Source organism: Marmota marmota, unplaced genomic scaffold (assembly GCF_001458135.2).
Source record: "Marmota marmota marmota unplaced genomic scaffold, marMar, whole genome shotgun sequence".
Lineage (NCBI taxonomy): Eukaryota > Metazoa > Chordata > Mammalia > Rodentia > Sciuridae > Marmota > Marmota marmota.
The window spans coordinates 4,199,040-4,212,408 of record NW_026000240.1 but is presented as its reverse complement, the minus strand read 5'-3'; the positions used below and the strand labels follow the sequence as shown (position 1 = coordinate 4,212,408).

General features: G+C 45.4%; 1 protein-coding gene across 21 annotated transcripts in view; it reads left to right on the top strand.

The window, feature by feature from the left end:
• Kalrn (kalirin RhoGEF kinase) overlaps window positions 1-13,369 on the top strand; it is a 577,550-nt gene that overhangs the window by 157,668 nt on the left and 406,513 nt on the right. For 20 of the 21 annotated variants that reach the window (XM_048794027.1, XM_048794031.1, XM_048794029.1 and 17 more), the window contains one exon: window positions 2,730-3,242. In XM_048794027.1, the coding sequence (XP_048649984.1) occupies window positions 2,730-3,242 (513 nt within the window). Of the gene's footprint in view, window positions 1-2,729; window positions 3,243-4,817; window positions 4,841-13,369 lie in introns of those variants that run through there. The other variant, XM_048794034.1, reaches the window with a different exon arrangement.

The window sequence follows — 13,369 nt, the reverse complement described above, 5'->3', positions numbered from 1 at the left end:
TTTTTAAGGATTGTACATTACTTCTATAATCAAATTTTTAAGAATCTCTTGAGAATTATTAATAACAACACATCAGATTAAATCAAAGATTTAAACATCCTTGTTCCAGCCAAATTTGAGCTGTTCCCATTTAAAATGCTGGTTCTCATCTGTAAGGGGATGAAGTGTGTACATATGTGCACATGCAGGTTGTAAAGGCATCACTACTTTTACTCTTTCAGCCATTTCCATTCCAGACTGTTGTTCCCAGAAGTGGGAACACCTGTATGTGGAGTGGTGGCCCCAGTTGGCTGCAGTTTGAGCACAATATCCTGACACTTGACTGAGGAAGTTCTCACTCTGTAAATAGAAAGAAGTTTGTCTGGGTATAAAAAACAGTTACTACCATAGTCTCCCAGCACCTTACTGAATGCTAGGAGTCCAGTAAGGAAATGCTTTTAATATTTTGGGTTGTTTATACAACCCAAAATTGTTTATACAGAGGTGCTAACAATAAGCTTGTGAATTTATAAACTGAAGAGACTGAAAATAATTCTTTTCAGCTGGGTGCACTGGCACATGCCTGTAATCCCCATGGCACCAGAGGCTGAGGCAGGTGGTTCACAAATTCAAAGCCAGCCTCAGCAAAAGTGAGGCTCTAAGCAACTCAGTGAGACTCTAAATAAAATACAAAATAGGCCTGGGGATGTGGCTCACTGCTCGAGTGCCCCTGATTTCAATCCCCAGTACATGTCCCTCAACCCCGCAAAATATTATTTTCAGGAAGTTTTGAAATTTTTGCTCAGTGTAGCTGCCCTACACCTCCCATCACCTATAACTTCTTCACCCTAAATTCAGCAAACTTGTCTCTGCCTCCTAAAGAAAAGATACTGGACAAGATAGTTCAGGACTTCTCACTTAGGAAAATAATTGTAAATGCTATCTTAGAAACAGCAAAAAAATGAATTCCTACCACAGACTGAGGCAACAAGACATACAGGGATGAGAGTACAGCATTGTTCAACAGCAGATACTTAATGAATAACTGGTGAGTATAATCATGGGGATTTCCTGGGAGTGGTAAATTCAAAGGGAAAAGTCCTCTAGAATAGGGTTTCTCAAAGCTTAATGAACACAAATCCCCTAGGGATCTTGCTACTTCAAGACCAAGTAGGTCTGGAGCAGGCCCTGAGATTCTGCATTTCTGAAAAGCCCAAGTGATACCAGTGCTGCTGGTCCAAAGGCCATGCTTTGACTAGCCACAATCTAGAGTAGCAGGGTTTGTAATTCTGACTGCACATTAGAATCAAGAAGCTTTAAAAAACTACCCTGCCCAAGCTCTAGTCCAATTAAATAAGAATTTCTAGGGGTAAGTTGTTTGTTTCCTCAAACTCCTTCTCAGGGAATTATAATGAGCAGTCAGGTTTGAGAAGCACTATTCCAGAGCAGCCCTCCTTCCTATGGTAGCTCCTTCCTGTGTCTTAGGAGGTAGATAGAGGGAAAAGGAAGAAGAGAAAATGCTCAGAGAATAGCAAGACAAACTACTTTCACAGGTTCAAGCCATGATGAAGCCATCAGATCATCATGGTGAATGCCAATGGGCCTGGAGCAGGTACTCCACACCTGTGAATTTACACTGACACACTTAATCCCAACAAGTTCTATGGGGAAAGTAGTACAGGTTGAGTACCCCTTATCTGAAATGCTTGGGACCAGAAGTGCTTCAGATTCCAGAGTTTTTCAGATTTTGGAATATTTGCATAGACTTTACTGTTTGAGCCTCCTTAATCTGAAAATCTGAAATCCAGAATGCTCCAAAATCCATTTCAATTTTGGGTTTCGGATTAGGCTTCTCAACCTGATTTTTTCTCCATTAGAGAGGAGACTGAGGCTCTGGAGGCTTAAAAAGCTTGCCTCATCATGTAGTTAGTAAGTATGGGGAACTCCAAACCCAGATATTTCTTTTATAGCCTCTTTGCCAGAGGGCAGCAAAGTCCAAAGCCTTATGGGAAGGAAAAGATATTACTGATGACTGGGTGGCTACCTGCACTGTGATTTGCTGGGGACACTCTGCTTCCTTGAAACAAACATTCTCCACTCTGTTCTCCAAAAGCTTATAGGAATCGCATAGAAAACTCAGTGCCTGGAACCTCTCCTCTGTTGCCCAGCCCTCGTTTTGTTCACTGTGCCAGTCTGACAGGGAAAGCCTCAAAGCTGACCCCAGCTTGATGCAGGAAAATGGACTATGAAATCTTTGCAATCCAAGTACCAAGTACTGACCCACATTGCTTAACCCAGCCATGATAATGCCCTGGCCGCACAGGCCTGGGTCTTACAGCTATAGAAAACTGAACCCCCACACATGGGGTCAATTTTCCTTCCAGCTTTTGCTTCTAGTATCTGAAGCCCTGATATGGTAGACTCAGGGTGGAGAGGAGGGAAAAGGAAGAGACCAGGATCACAAAGGTAGGCTTTCTTTAGATGTGAATGTAGGCAGGTAGAAAGGCTTATTGAGGCAGTCTGCTGTCAGGTGAAACCACTGACCCTGGTGGATCCTGTGGCTCCTTAAGGGTCGGCCCCACAGTTTCCCACTTGCCTCTTCCTAGGCAGGCTGTGGTCATTGTTATGTGGACTTACCTAGTCCTTTCCCCTTGCCTTTCCCTCTTCCTGCCTATTTCTGCCCTGGTCTTCCCTGTTCTCCACATCTTCCCACATCACTGAGACTCCCACTCTGTGTCTGCCTCTTCCAGACGAGCATGGTGTCTGTGGAGGGCCTCACAAAGCTGGTGGACCCCTCCCAGCTCACGGAGGAATTTGATGGCTCCTTGGACTACAACCACGAGGAGTGGATTGAGCTGCGGCTCTCCCTGGAGGAGTTCTTCAACAGCGCGGTCCACCTGCTCTCGCGCCTTGAGGACCTGCAGGAGATGCTTGCCCGGAAGGAGTTCCCCGTGGATGTGGAGGGCTCTCGGCGGCTCATTGACGAGCACACGCAGCTCAAGAAAAAGGTGCTGAAGGCCCCTGTGGAGGAGCTGGACCGGGAAGGGCAGCGGCTGCTGCAGTGCATCCGCTGCAGTGACGGCTTCTCAGGGCGCAACTGTATCCCCGGCAGTGCCGACTTCCAGAGCCTCGTGCCCAAGATCACCAGCCTCCTGGATAAGCTGCACTCCACCCGGCAGCACCTGCACCAGATGTGGCATGTGCGCAAGCTCAAGCTGGACCAGTGCTTCCAGCTACGACTCTTCGAGCAGGATGCAGAGAAGGTAGGAAGGGAGGCCAAGCCCAAGCTGTAGTGCACTGGGGCATAGCTGCTTAGGCAAATTGATGGAGGTTGCCGATCCACCTCTGATTAATGACGGGAGAAATTTTGTTGAAAACTTTTTTTAAAATGTGCCTATTAGTTTTAGCTGGTGTAAATTTATTTCTATGTTATATTTGGCCATTGATCACCGATTATTCGTAGGGCTTACCCTTGTATAGTACTTATTATGTGCCAGGTGCTGTTCTAAGCACTGTGTGTTAATTAATTCCTTTTAATCCTCTCAAAACTCCTACAGGTAGGTGGATTAACATTATCCCATTGTACAGGTGAAGAAACTGAGAGGTTAATTCCCCAAGCTCTGAAGTACAGTCTGGCTGCAGAGTCCATGCTCTTACCCACTGTTAGACACTGCCCCTCTGCATGCCTGCAATTGATGGTCCAAGCTTGCTGAGCAGCAAAAACAACAATACTAGCAGTGGCCACTGTAACATTAATTAGTGACTATTGTCCTGCAATGTACTTTGCTACTTACAAAGCACGTTCACATGTGGAGTCTTGTTTAATCTCCACAATCCTTCATTCCCTGTGAGGCAGGTGATGCCGTCTTGACACATAGGGAAGCTAACGTTCTTTGATCTTCTGCCTGCAATGGCAGACCTGATGTGCATCCAGTACCCGCTCAGCCCCTAGTCGCCAGCTTCTCTGTCCACACCTCTTCTTTCGGAGCACTTTCTCAAGTAAGACACCATTTTCCTAACAGTGAATTTTCAAAGCTTTCCCCTTATCAGGAAAAAATAAGATACGAGAAAGTGAAAACGAAAATGGCATCTAGTGTGTCTTTGCTGAGGACACAAAAATACCTTCTCTTCAAGCTAAAGAGGAGAAAGAAGAGTTTCCTATTGTATACCCTTTAAGAAGAGTAAAACAGGCTCTCTTCTATCAGTTTTCTGGGTGTGACTTATAGTTATTGCACCATCCTGTTCTTAGGAATACCATGGCATCTCTCAGTAACTTATGAATTTTACAAACATTATCTGATGCTTTTGTGTCTTTTAAGAATCCATATTGAAAAATCTCTAGGTATTTTATTTACTTATTTCAGCAGTGCTAGGGATGGAACCCAGGGCCTTGTGCCCCGGCAGGTACTCTACCACTGAGCTACATCCCTAACCCCTCTCTAGGTATTTTAAACTGATAAAATCAAGATATAAAGCTTTCCATATAATTACAATCCTAACTTATGTATAACAGGAAGAAATCTATGACAATGTTAATAGTCTTGAGATCCATAGAGCATGTTTATAGTTAATTTCTCTGTGTAAATTTTGTGCTTTCTAATCTTATAATTTATGAACACAAGAAAATCAATATATGTAGTTTTTAAAAGAACACAGATCCCTTTCTACAACAGAACTTTTTAACTTCACTTGAACAGTTTTTGGAAGAGACATGTAAAGGAGTTTCCCTGACCTTCCTCAGGGATCCTTGCCCAGTGGCCTGTCCTGCTTGGGTGGGGCAGCTTGGATCGTGGAATCTATGCACACTTACTGAGTGACAAGAAGACAGGTCAGGAGCCAGTTGCTGTGAAACCAGAAGCAGGTACTTGACACCTATGGCCAATGCTGGGGAGGTTTGAAATACTTCCTTTTTACTAGAGATCTGTTCTCCTTGGGGTAGGCAAGCTTTGCAGTTTCGCATTGGTGTCTGTTTCAGTGAGCCAGAGACAGGAGGAGAATAGAAGACTTTGGTTTATGTAGAAGTGCTGCTAGATTTGGGGTCCTTCAGAGTATCCCTGAATGTCAAGGACATTTGAAGCCTGCATGGGACAGAGATGATACCAATCTCAGAAACAAAATAAGCAGCATCAGAAGTCCTTGGGTAGGGAGGGCTGCCCTTTTAGAACCATCCTTTAGCCTCAGAAGTCCTTGGGTAGGGAGAGCTTCCCTTCCATTCGACTGAGCAGTCATTGTTTTCAGACATGTATCTTCTCAATTCATGCTCACAAGAATTGTGTAGTACATTATTTTTCCTATTTTACAGATGAAGAAATAGAAACTCAGATGGCATGGTTTTCCCAAACACACACTTCTGATTGGATAGCACCAGTAGTCTGTTTCCAAAGCCCACCCAGGCTCTTATCTAGTAACCCTACTGTCCCTCTGCTCCCAGAACCTGCCTCATGTTACCTGAATACCACTCTTAGCCCTTCAGTCTCCTGATCCATGCCTTGATGATTCTAGAGAAGAGTTCAAATCCCACCTTTAATGCTCACTCTTCAGCAGGGGCTCTGAACCTTGATCAGCCATGAACCTTTTTGTTCTGTTGAAGCTTATGGATTCCTTCTCAGAATAATATTAGTGAAAATATGGAAAACAATTATTTAAACTGTAGTTATTAAAAATTTTAAAAATAACAGTGACATGTACTACTACTTAACAGGCTAAATAATAGATCTACTTGAAGTCTAATAGCTATAAAAATTTGACATAGTAATAAGCCTAAGTCTATTTCAGGGGAGCCACCCTGATGTGATATGGAAACATGTGTGTTTCTATTGGTGTCAGGTGTGGTATGGCTAATACTATTGTGGGCTTATGCTGGAAGGGAATACTATATAATTCAGCTAGAAGTTAATGAAAATAAATTTTCCCCCATCTAAGTACACAATTCCTGAATTCTTCCAAGTTTAGAATCCTTGGTCTGGGGTGTGCTCATACCTTATAAAGAAGTGTGTGTGTGCACACATGCGCATGTGCAAGAGTGGGAGGGAGACAGAATATTAAAACCAAAACAGAGGGAGTGGGAAGGATGATGGGAAGAGGGCAGCCCGGGAATATTTTGACATTGAGTCAGTGGTGAAAATGCTGCTCAAGCTTGACCCAGCTGCCACAGAAAATGTGCTGGGTTGGGGCTGGGGAGAAAAGCAGTCCTTTTAAGTTGCTTCCAGATTAATTTAAAATATCTATGCAGAACTAAGTGCCTCGGCCTTTGACTTATTTGGTGTTTTTGGAAAGGGGTCAGGTGGGTGATGGTTTGGAGTCAGGACTGTGTGCACATCCACATCTAAACAAAGGCTGAGGAAATAGTTACTGCATGAGCTGCATCTCAGTCTCCTTTTGGTGGGAGGCATGCTGGCTGGTCAGTGAGGCCTCTAACTCCAGATCTGGGAAGCTCTTGGCAACCAGAGGAGTCTAGTGACTGCTCAGCTTCCATTTTTGTGATGGGGGTGGGGCAGAGTCTCTCCTCTGGCTCTGTGGGGTGACAGCTTGTCCCCAGGGCTGGTGCAATGGGCTGGTGCCAACTGAACTTGGCACATAGAGCCACCTTGGGGCATAGAGCCACTTCTCACCACCTTCCTAACCCCTGTGGCAACCCCCTGCATTTCCAATCTAGAGGAGGTGGAGAGGGAGCCATGTTCTCTCCCAATTGAACATCCAGGGAGAAGGGATTCTATCTCACAGATAAGTCACAAAGCATTCACTTAATAATGGTGAACAGCTTTATGAATTCAAAAAAGTCACTTGGAAAAAGATATGTATACCAGAGTTTCTGTTCCAGGGCAGGTTGTTATTTAATAAAGGGGGTGGACACAAATGCTCGTTTAATTATTACATTTTAAAACAAATTTATTGAGGTCTAGTTGATATAAGCTGCATATATTTAGGGCATACACATTGATGAGCTTGGACATGAGCATACCCCTTGCCTCCCAAACCATCACCACTGTTAAGGTAACAGGCATAGCCACACCTACTCGTTTCTTTTTGCATGAAGCTCATATTTGTGCTGTACACCCTGCGCTGTCCTAGACATAGCCCCTGTGTTTGGGAGTCCTGAGAGAGGAGGGAACATCACAGCTCAGGAGTGACAGGGAAGCTTTAATGAGCAATCTGTGGGAGTGCTGGGTAATACAGAGATGTTCCAAGTAACGCATGATGTTTTAAAATGAACCACTGCTGCCTCAACCCAGTATCCTCTGGTCTATAACTAATGGGCCTGCCCTCCACTGTGTTCACAGAACACAGGCTGGGTCACTCCTCATTAGCCTGGCACAGATTACAGTTCTGTGCACAGCCATGTCTCACAGCCACAGTGGACACCCACAGCTGCAGTGGATCCCTACAATGAAGGTATCAGTCCTGCAATCAGCCCATTACCAAACAGAAGGGACAGGCCTCTCCCCCGGGAGTGTCCTCTGTGGTAAATGGGGAGTGCTTCAGGTGGACTCACTCTAGATGTGTCTTCAGGAAACGGGGGTGGGGGGTGGGGGGGGCACACTGTGGAGGATCCTCCCTGGTATCCCCTTGTGAGTGCCTTGGGTGTCATCTTAGGATGGTAGAACTGGAGGGGACCTTGAAGTCAAAAAGTCTGCCTCCTACACACTGCAAAATCTCATCTCAGCTTTGTCATCTGATGACAGCCACTGTGACCTCACAATGTCCATCTACATGCTGATGCCAATGAGAAGCATCAGAAAATACTGTCACTGCTGCACTATTGGCCTTCTAATCCAGGTGCAAGGTCCCCCATTTTCCAGTCTGTAGGAAAGTAGCCAAGCTCAGAAGAGCCCCAGTGTATAACTAGACTGAACCGATGGGGAAACCCTTGTCCACTTGGTGTCTGAATAAAGGAGGCTATACTGATGTCCACCAGAAGGCTGCTTTTAGGCCAAAGCAAGGAGGATACTCCCATTTCCTACAGGAGAATCCCCTGCACAGCAAACAGAGCTGCCCAGTAGAGTTTCCAATATTAGAATCAGGCTTACCATTGTTTATACAGCATGTTGATTCGTTTCTTGTATAAACACAGACTTGGGAAATGCCAAGACAAGATCTTCATCAGTATATTTGAGAGAGTATTTTTGTGCCCACTTTCCCATGGTCCAGGTATCCAGCCCAAATGAAACCTCTTATTTGTTTTAGATGCTCAGAGGGGACTGTGGCTCTTGTGGCTGCTGTGCCTCCTCTTCCTGCATCATCCATGAGGAAGTCTCCCTTAGAGAATCTAATATTTAAATGCTTCCCTGTATATTTCTTTTTGCATGGTAAGACTCTGTTCACATCCATGGTGCCATGGCCATTGGAAATGGAGCTACTGTGACCGGACTTACAGTTGCTCCTGGAGTAACACTTATCAGTTAGTAGAGCTTAGTTAGGCACATCTTTAGCAGCTGATCTCCAATTATGTTACCAATAAAACAAAGATAAAGAATTTGGACTGACTCAGTGTTTTTAACTTCTGCTTCCACACTGAGCTCTCGTCACATGCCATTCCTTTGTGAAAATAGCTTTCATCAGGCAAAGTGGAGAGGCCAAGGTCATGATAATGGTAGTTGTAGTGTGGCAATGGAGGTGATGGTGATATACTTTTTTTTTTTTTCTTCTCAGTAGAACCCAGAGATACTCTACCACTTAGATACACTCTCAGCCTTTTTAATTTTTTTTTTTTTTTTTTTTTTGAGACAGGGCTTTGCTATGTTGCTCGGGCTGGCCTCAAACTTGCCATCCTCCTATCTCAGCCTCCTGAGTCACTAGGATTACAGGTGTGCACCACTGCATCCAGCCAAGAATATTAAGTTTTAAGGAAGCCTATCTGAATCTCCAGAGCAGTTTGATGAAGTCCCCCTACCTCATTTCCTGATTCCTCCTCCTTTAAGACTTGCTACACTAAATAAATATCTAAGCCCTTTTACAGCTCAACAATTGTACACTAATTTTTGCTTTCTATTCTCCCCCACTATCTTCAGTATGGTCTTCTTAGAATTGTTTCCTTGGAAGATTGTGAAAAATAAGAAACTTTTCTCAGAAAATAAAACCATAATCTATTAAGTACTTTTCTACTTAAAAACAAACAAGCAAACAAAACCAGGCTTGCTGCCCAGGGTTGTTAAGAGAATGAAACAGGGTAATGTAGGTGCAGGGCCCTGCGCGATGCTAGGCCCCGCAGAACGGCTCCCTCCATGGCGGCTTCCCTTCCTTCTCCCTGCACTATTCCAGTCACGATTCACTCTTCAGTCACTGCTGCCTTCTGAGACCATGCAGAGTGTCACTGATGCTCTCTTCTAAATGAACTTGCTCCAAATAATTTTCAATTATCCCTAATGGAACAAAATTAAGAATTGATTTTTAAGAGAAGTTGGAAATTATGATGTAGTTTCATGGGGGTCCCACAGGTCACCAGGCTGTGCAGTGTCCCTGGGTAAAGCAGAGAAGAGCACATAGATCAAACCGGGGTCACACCTGATGGTCAGCATCAGAGGGTGGGGAGCCTCCACAGGGAAAGGACTCTGGAAAAACAATGTCCTTCATGCACCCACAGAGGAAAGTGATTCTTCCTAACATCTCAGGGGAGGTGATTGCACCTCTGCATTCACCTTCTACATCTGAGACACTTGTTACCTGCTTTGCATTACAGCTAATAGCTAAGAGCATATTTGTCTTTTTCTTTGCAAACCTCAGACCATAAATACTTCCTACAATCCATCATCTAAGGCATACATCTATGTGTTTTTATGTTCTTAGAAGTCTGTGCAAACAAAATAATGCTTTCATGTTAATTGCCAGAAAAATATGGTACAGGGGACCACTTGGTGAAGGGCTCAATGGCAGGGAGAAGGCCACTGTGCCAAGGGCTATATGTGCTTTTGTGTTTTTTGAGGTCTGTATGTCCTGCTAGCCACATTAGCATTTCAGGACATCCCCAGGATGTCCCTGTCATTGGGCAAAGTATCTACCTCTGTTTCCTGCTTTCTCCCTCCAAGGTATTAATAGTTCTGATCACTCCCCAGAGCCTGAAGCAGGGCTCAAAGTCTCATCCTGCCTGGGGTAACTGGAACCAGTGGGGCCAGTTGTAGAGAGATTCCACTGCCTCTCCTTTTGCACTGAACTCTGGCCCACTGTCTTCTTTTCTTACCCATACCTCCAACCCCCATGCCCATGAGCCAGCAGTAAGCACGATTCCACAGTCATTTGTCAAAGTGAAGTGCCTTTGTAGAAGTTACAATACATAATATGTTTGTGAATGTCAACTTCCAAAATGTTCTCACACCCATGACCTTAAGAGGTTTTCTGGTCCAGCCCTTCCTTTTACGTAGAACACTTTAACTTAGAGCAGAGACCCACCCAAAAGTTGCCAGTTAGTGGTTCATTATTTGGGTCTCTTATTTGCCTTATGTGGTAGGCCAGGTGGGCTTGGATATGAACATCATTTTGCAGATGGGAAGGACACCACGGCTGAGATTTGGTGAGGTTGAGGGACAGGGAGACAGTGTTAGAAAGTAGACCCTCTGAGGCTGGTGCTTATCCTCTCTCCCCAACACATACCATGCCTTTGCTGTGCAGAAAAAAACAGCATCAAATGCCAGCAACCTAGGAGGTGGCTAAAGGGTCTGGTAGTGTAACAGAGAATAGGGGACCCTGACATGTGTCCTTACCACTGATGTTTAGGGCTATAACCAGTCTGACCTCCAGAGGGGTGTGCCAAGTCTCAGCATGATTCAGTTGCTTGAGCCTCTCCAGTTGGGAGGGAGGCTTCAAAGAGAGCTGAGACCTTCGGAAAGGCCAGAAGGGCAAGGTCTTTACTGGGCAGCTTGTAATTTCCTGCTTTTTTTGGAGAAAGGCTCTAGTGCCCTCTTGTTCCAGGCCTCCCACCTCCTACAGAGGCTGAAACCACTGAACTGCTCCACCTCCTGTTGACTGGGCTCAGGGCAAGGAAGTGTGTCTATACCCCGCCCCCCTGACACAGAACACAGTGTCCTGAATTATTTCCAGCCTGCTGGTCCTGGGAATCTCTACTTACTTTTTCTCATTTCCTCCCCTTGAACATTAGAAACATTAGATTCCAAAAATAATCCAAGCCACAATGTTCTGCAGGCTGTATGTGTGAATGTTTTTCCCCAAAGCTGTTTTTCTCCCTCTTACATCCTTTCTCCCTCTCCTTTCTTCCCTTGTCTGCAATTCAGTCCCATTTGGATCCTGAGATGAGCAGCCTGGCTGAGGAGTGTGGGTGTGGAGAACAGCATGGAGCAAGGGTTGGAAGGGATGCTCAGGCTGAGGAGGCGTGGCTACTCCCACGGTGCTCTCAGGAGGCTGGAGGGCACCTATACCCAAAGTACTGTGTGTGAAGAGTCTGCCTAGGTAGCCTCCACTTGTGAATGGAGCATGGAAAATAAAATCTGATCAGAGATAAAATGTGTGTGTATGTGTGTGGTGGGGATGGGGCACAGAGCAGGAACTGAGGAACATTGACTGACTCATTCATAAACAGTGTGTTGACTATACGACCAGATCCTCCTCTGCTAGCTGCTGGGGACCATGTCCCTCTATACTTACTCCAGGCATTGGATAGGGGATAGTGTAGGGACAATTGATGTGATTCTTGATACCTTGAAAGAGAGAGGTGGCTTAGAAATAGTAACCACTCTAGTGGTTGGAACATGGTGGGTTAAGATATCAAAGTCTCTGTTGCTTACTGGGCTGGGGTTAGGACTAGAAAAGGAGGTCAATGTGGACAGGAGAGAGAGCAGAAGGTGGTTCAAGGAAAAATAAAAAAGCATGTCAGCTCTTCAGCTCTGCTTCAGAAGGAGAAACAGAAAAATGTCTTAGGTACTCTTTTTGAAGAATGAAGCTCATTCCAGCACAGTGAAACTGAGTCTCTATTTAGGGTAGGGAGTGTCTTCAAAGTTTCTTTCCAGGCATTTCTCTTTGAATAACCCAGTCTCCTTCCTTTTCTTCACCTTTACCCTAGTCTCCTGCTTCCTTTCCCATTTGTGACCTTTCTGGTTCCTGCCTGTACTTACCCACCCTTTCTTAACATCTGTTTTCTCTGATCTTGTTGCTGGGCCTCCCTTTGCCTTCCTGCTCCTTTCTTAGCCTGAGCAAAGGAGGAGCTCTCTGTGTAGCTCAGGCCTCCCATAGAGGGCAAAGAGCACAGGCCAGAAAACCCAGCCAAGGCTTCTAGAAAAAACTCTGGCTTGGGATTCAGGGAGGCCTGGGTTTGAATCTTAGTTTGGCCACTTGCTACCTGAGTGAATATGGCCAATTCATTCTCTCTGAGCAGCAGTTTATCTGTGAGATGTAGATGTTGAATGTATAATGCATCTGGTACATCAGAAACTCAGTAAGTTTGCAGAGACAGACTTGAGTTTGCCCATGCAGCTAGATAAGCAGAGTCCAGAGTAGGAAAAATGCAAATTGGAAGATGGGCAAGAGCCAGTCCTTACCACAGTGGTTACTATTTCTTAAAAAAAAAAAAAAAAAAAGGAGGCTTTCTTGTGGGGATAGGGAAGGAAAAGCAGGATGCCTCATTCCCAACAAGGATGCCAGAGTGGACAGTGGGCAGCATGTGGCAACAGAACTTGGAAGTGAGGTAGGGACCAAGTGACTGAAGAAACCAGGATGGGATCTTGAAAAGGAACTTGTCAATGGATACTAGCCACAAGGTCTATCGCTGGCAGAGAGATGGAAGCGTGTGACTGCTAGCATCTTAGAACACTGTTGCTGAAGATTGGTCAATTGAATAAATGCCAGGCCCCATGCTAGGAATGGGCAAATTGGAAGATGGGCAAGAGCCAGGCCTTACCACACGGAAGCAGAGGGCACCAGCAAACAAATCGCCATTGCTAGGTAAACTCCCAAAGGTGCCCAGTGGCTGCTCTGGGAACAAGATGGGGAAATATTCAGCCAGAATTGGGATTCAGGAGAAGAAAAGAGTGTGAGCAGAGGCACTGCTCTCCAGAGTGCAGGCTGTGTTCTGGTGCAGCTGGGGCTCAGGCTCCTGTGAGGAGCAGTGCAGGAGGGTAAGACCCATGCCTTGCAGATTACCAGGAGCCAGAGCACAACAGAGGGCCAGCAGTCTACCACACAGCCAAGGGACCACTAGGACAACTGGATTCTGATGAATGGTTAAGGCCCTGCCAGGAGCATCTGAGAATCCCAGCAGTTTTGAAGGTCCAGTTCTTTATCCAGGTCAGAGTTCCTTTAGAGCTCCCCTGACTAGCCTGCATGCTTCAGGGTCGAGGGATTGAGGACACCACAGCTTTGTGAAGCAGCCTGTGCCACTGTCACACAGCCCCAGTTGTTAGAAGGGCCTCTTGCTATTAGGCCAGCAGCCCTCTTATGATTTGGGGAT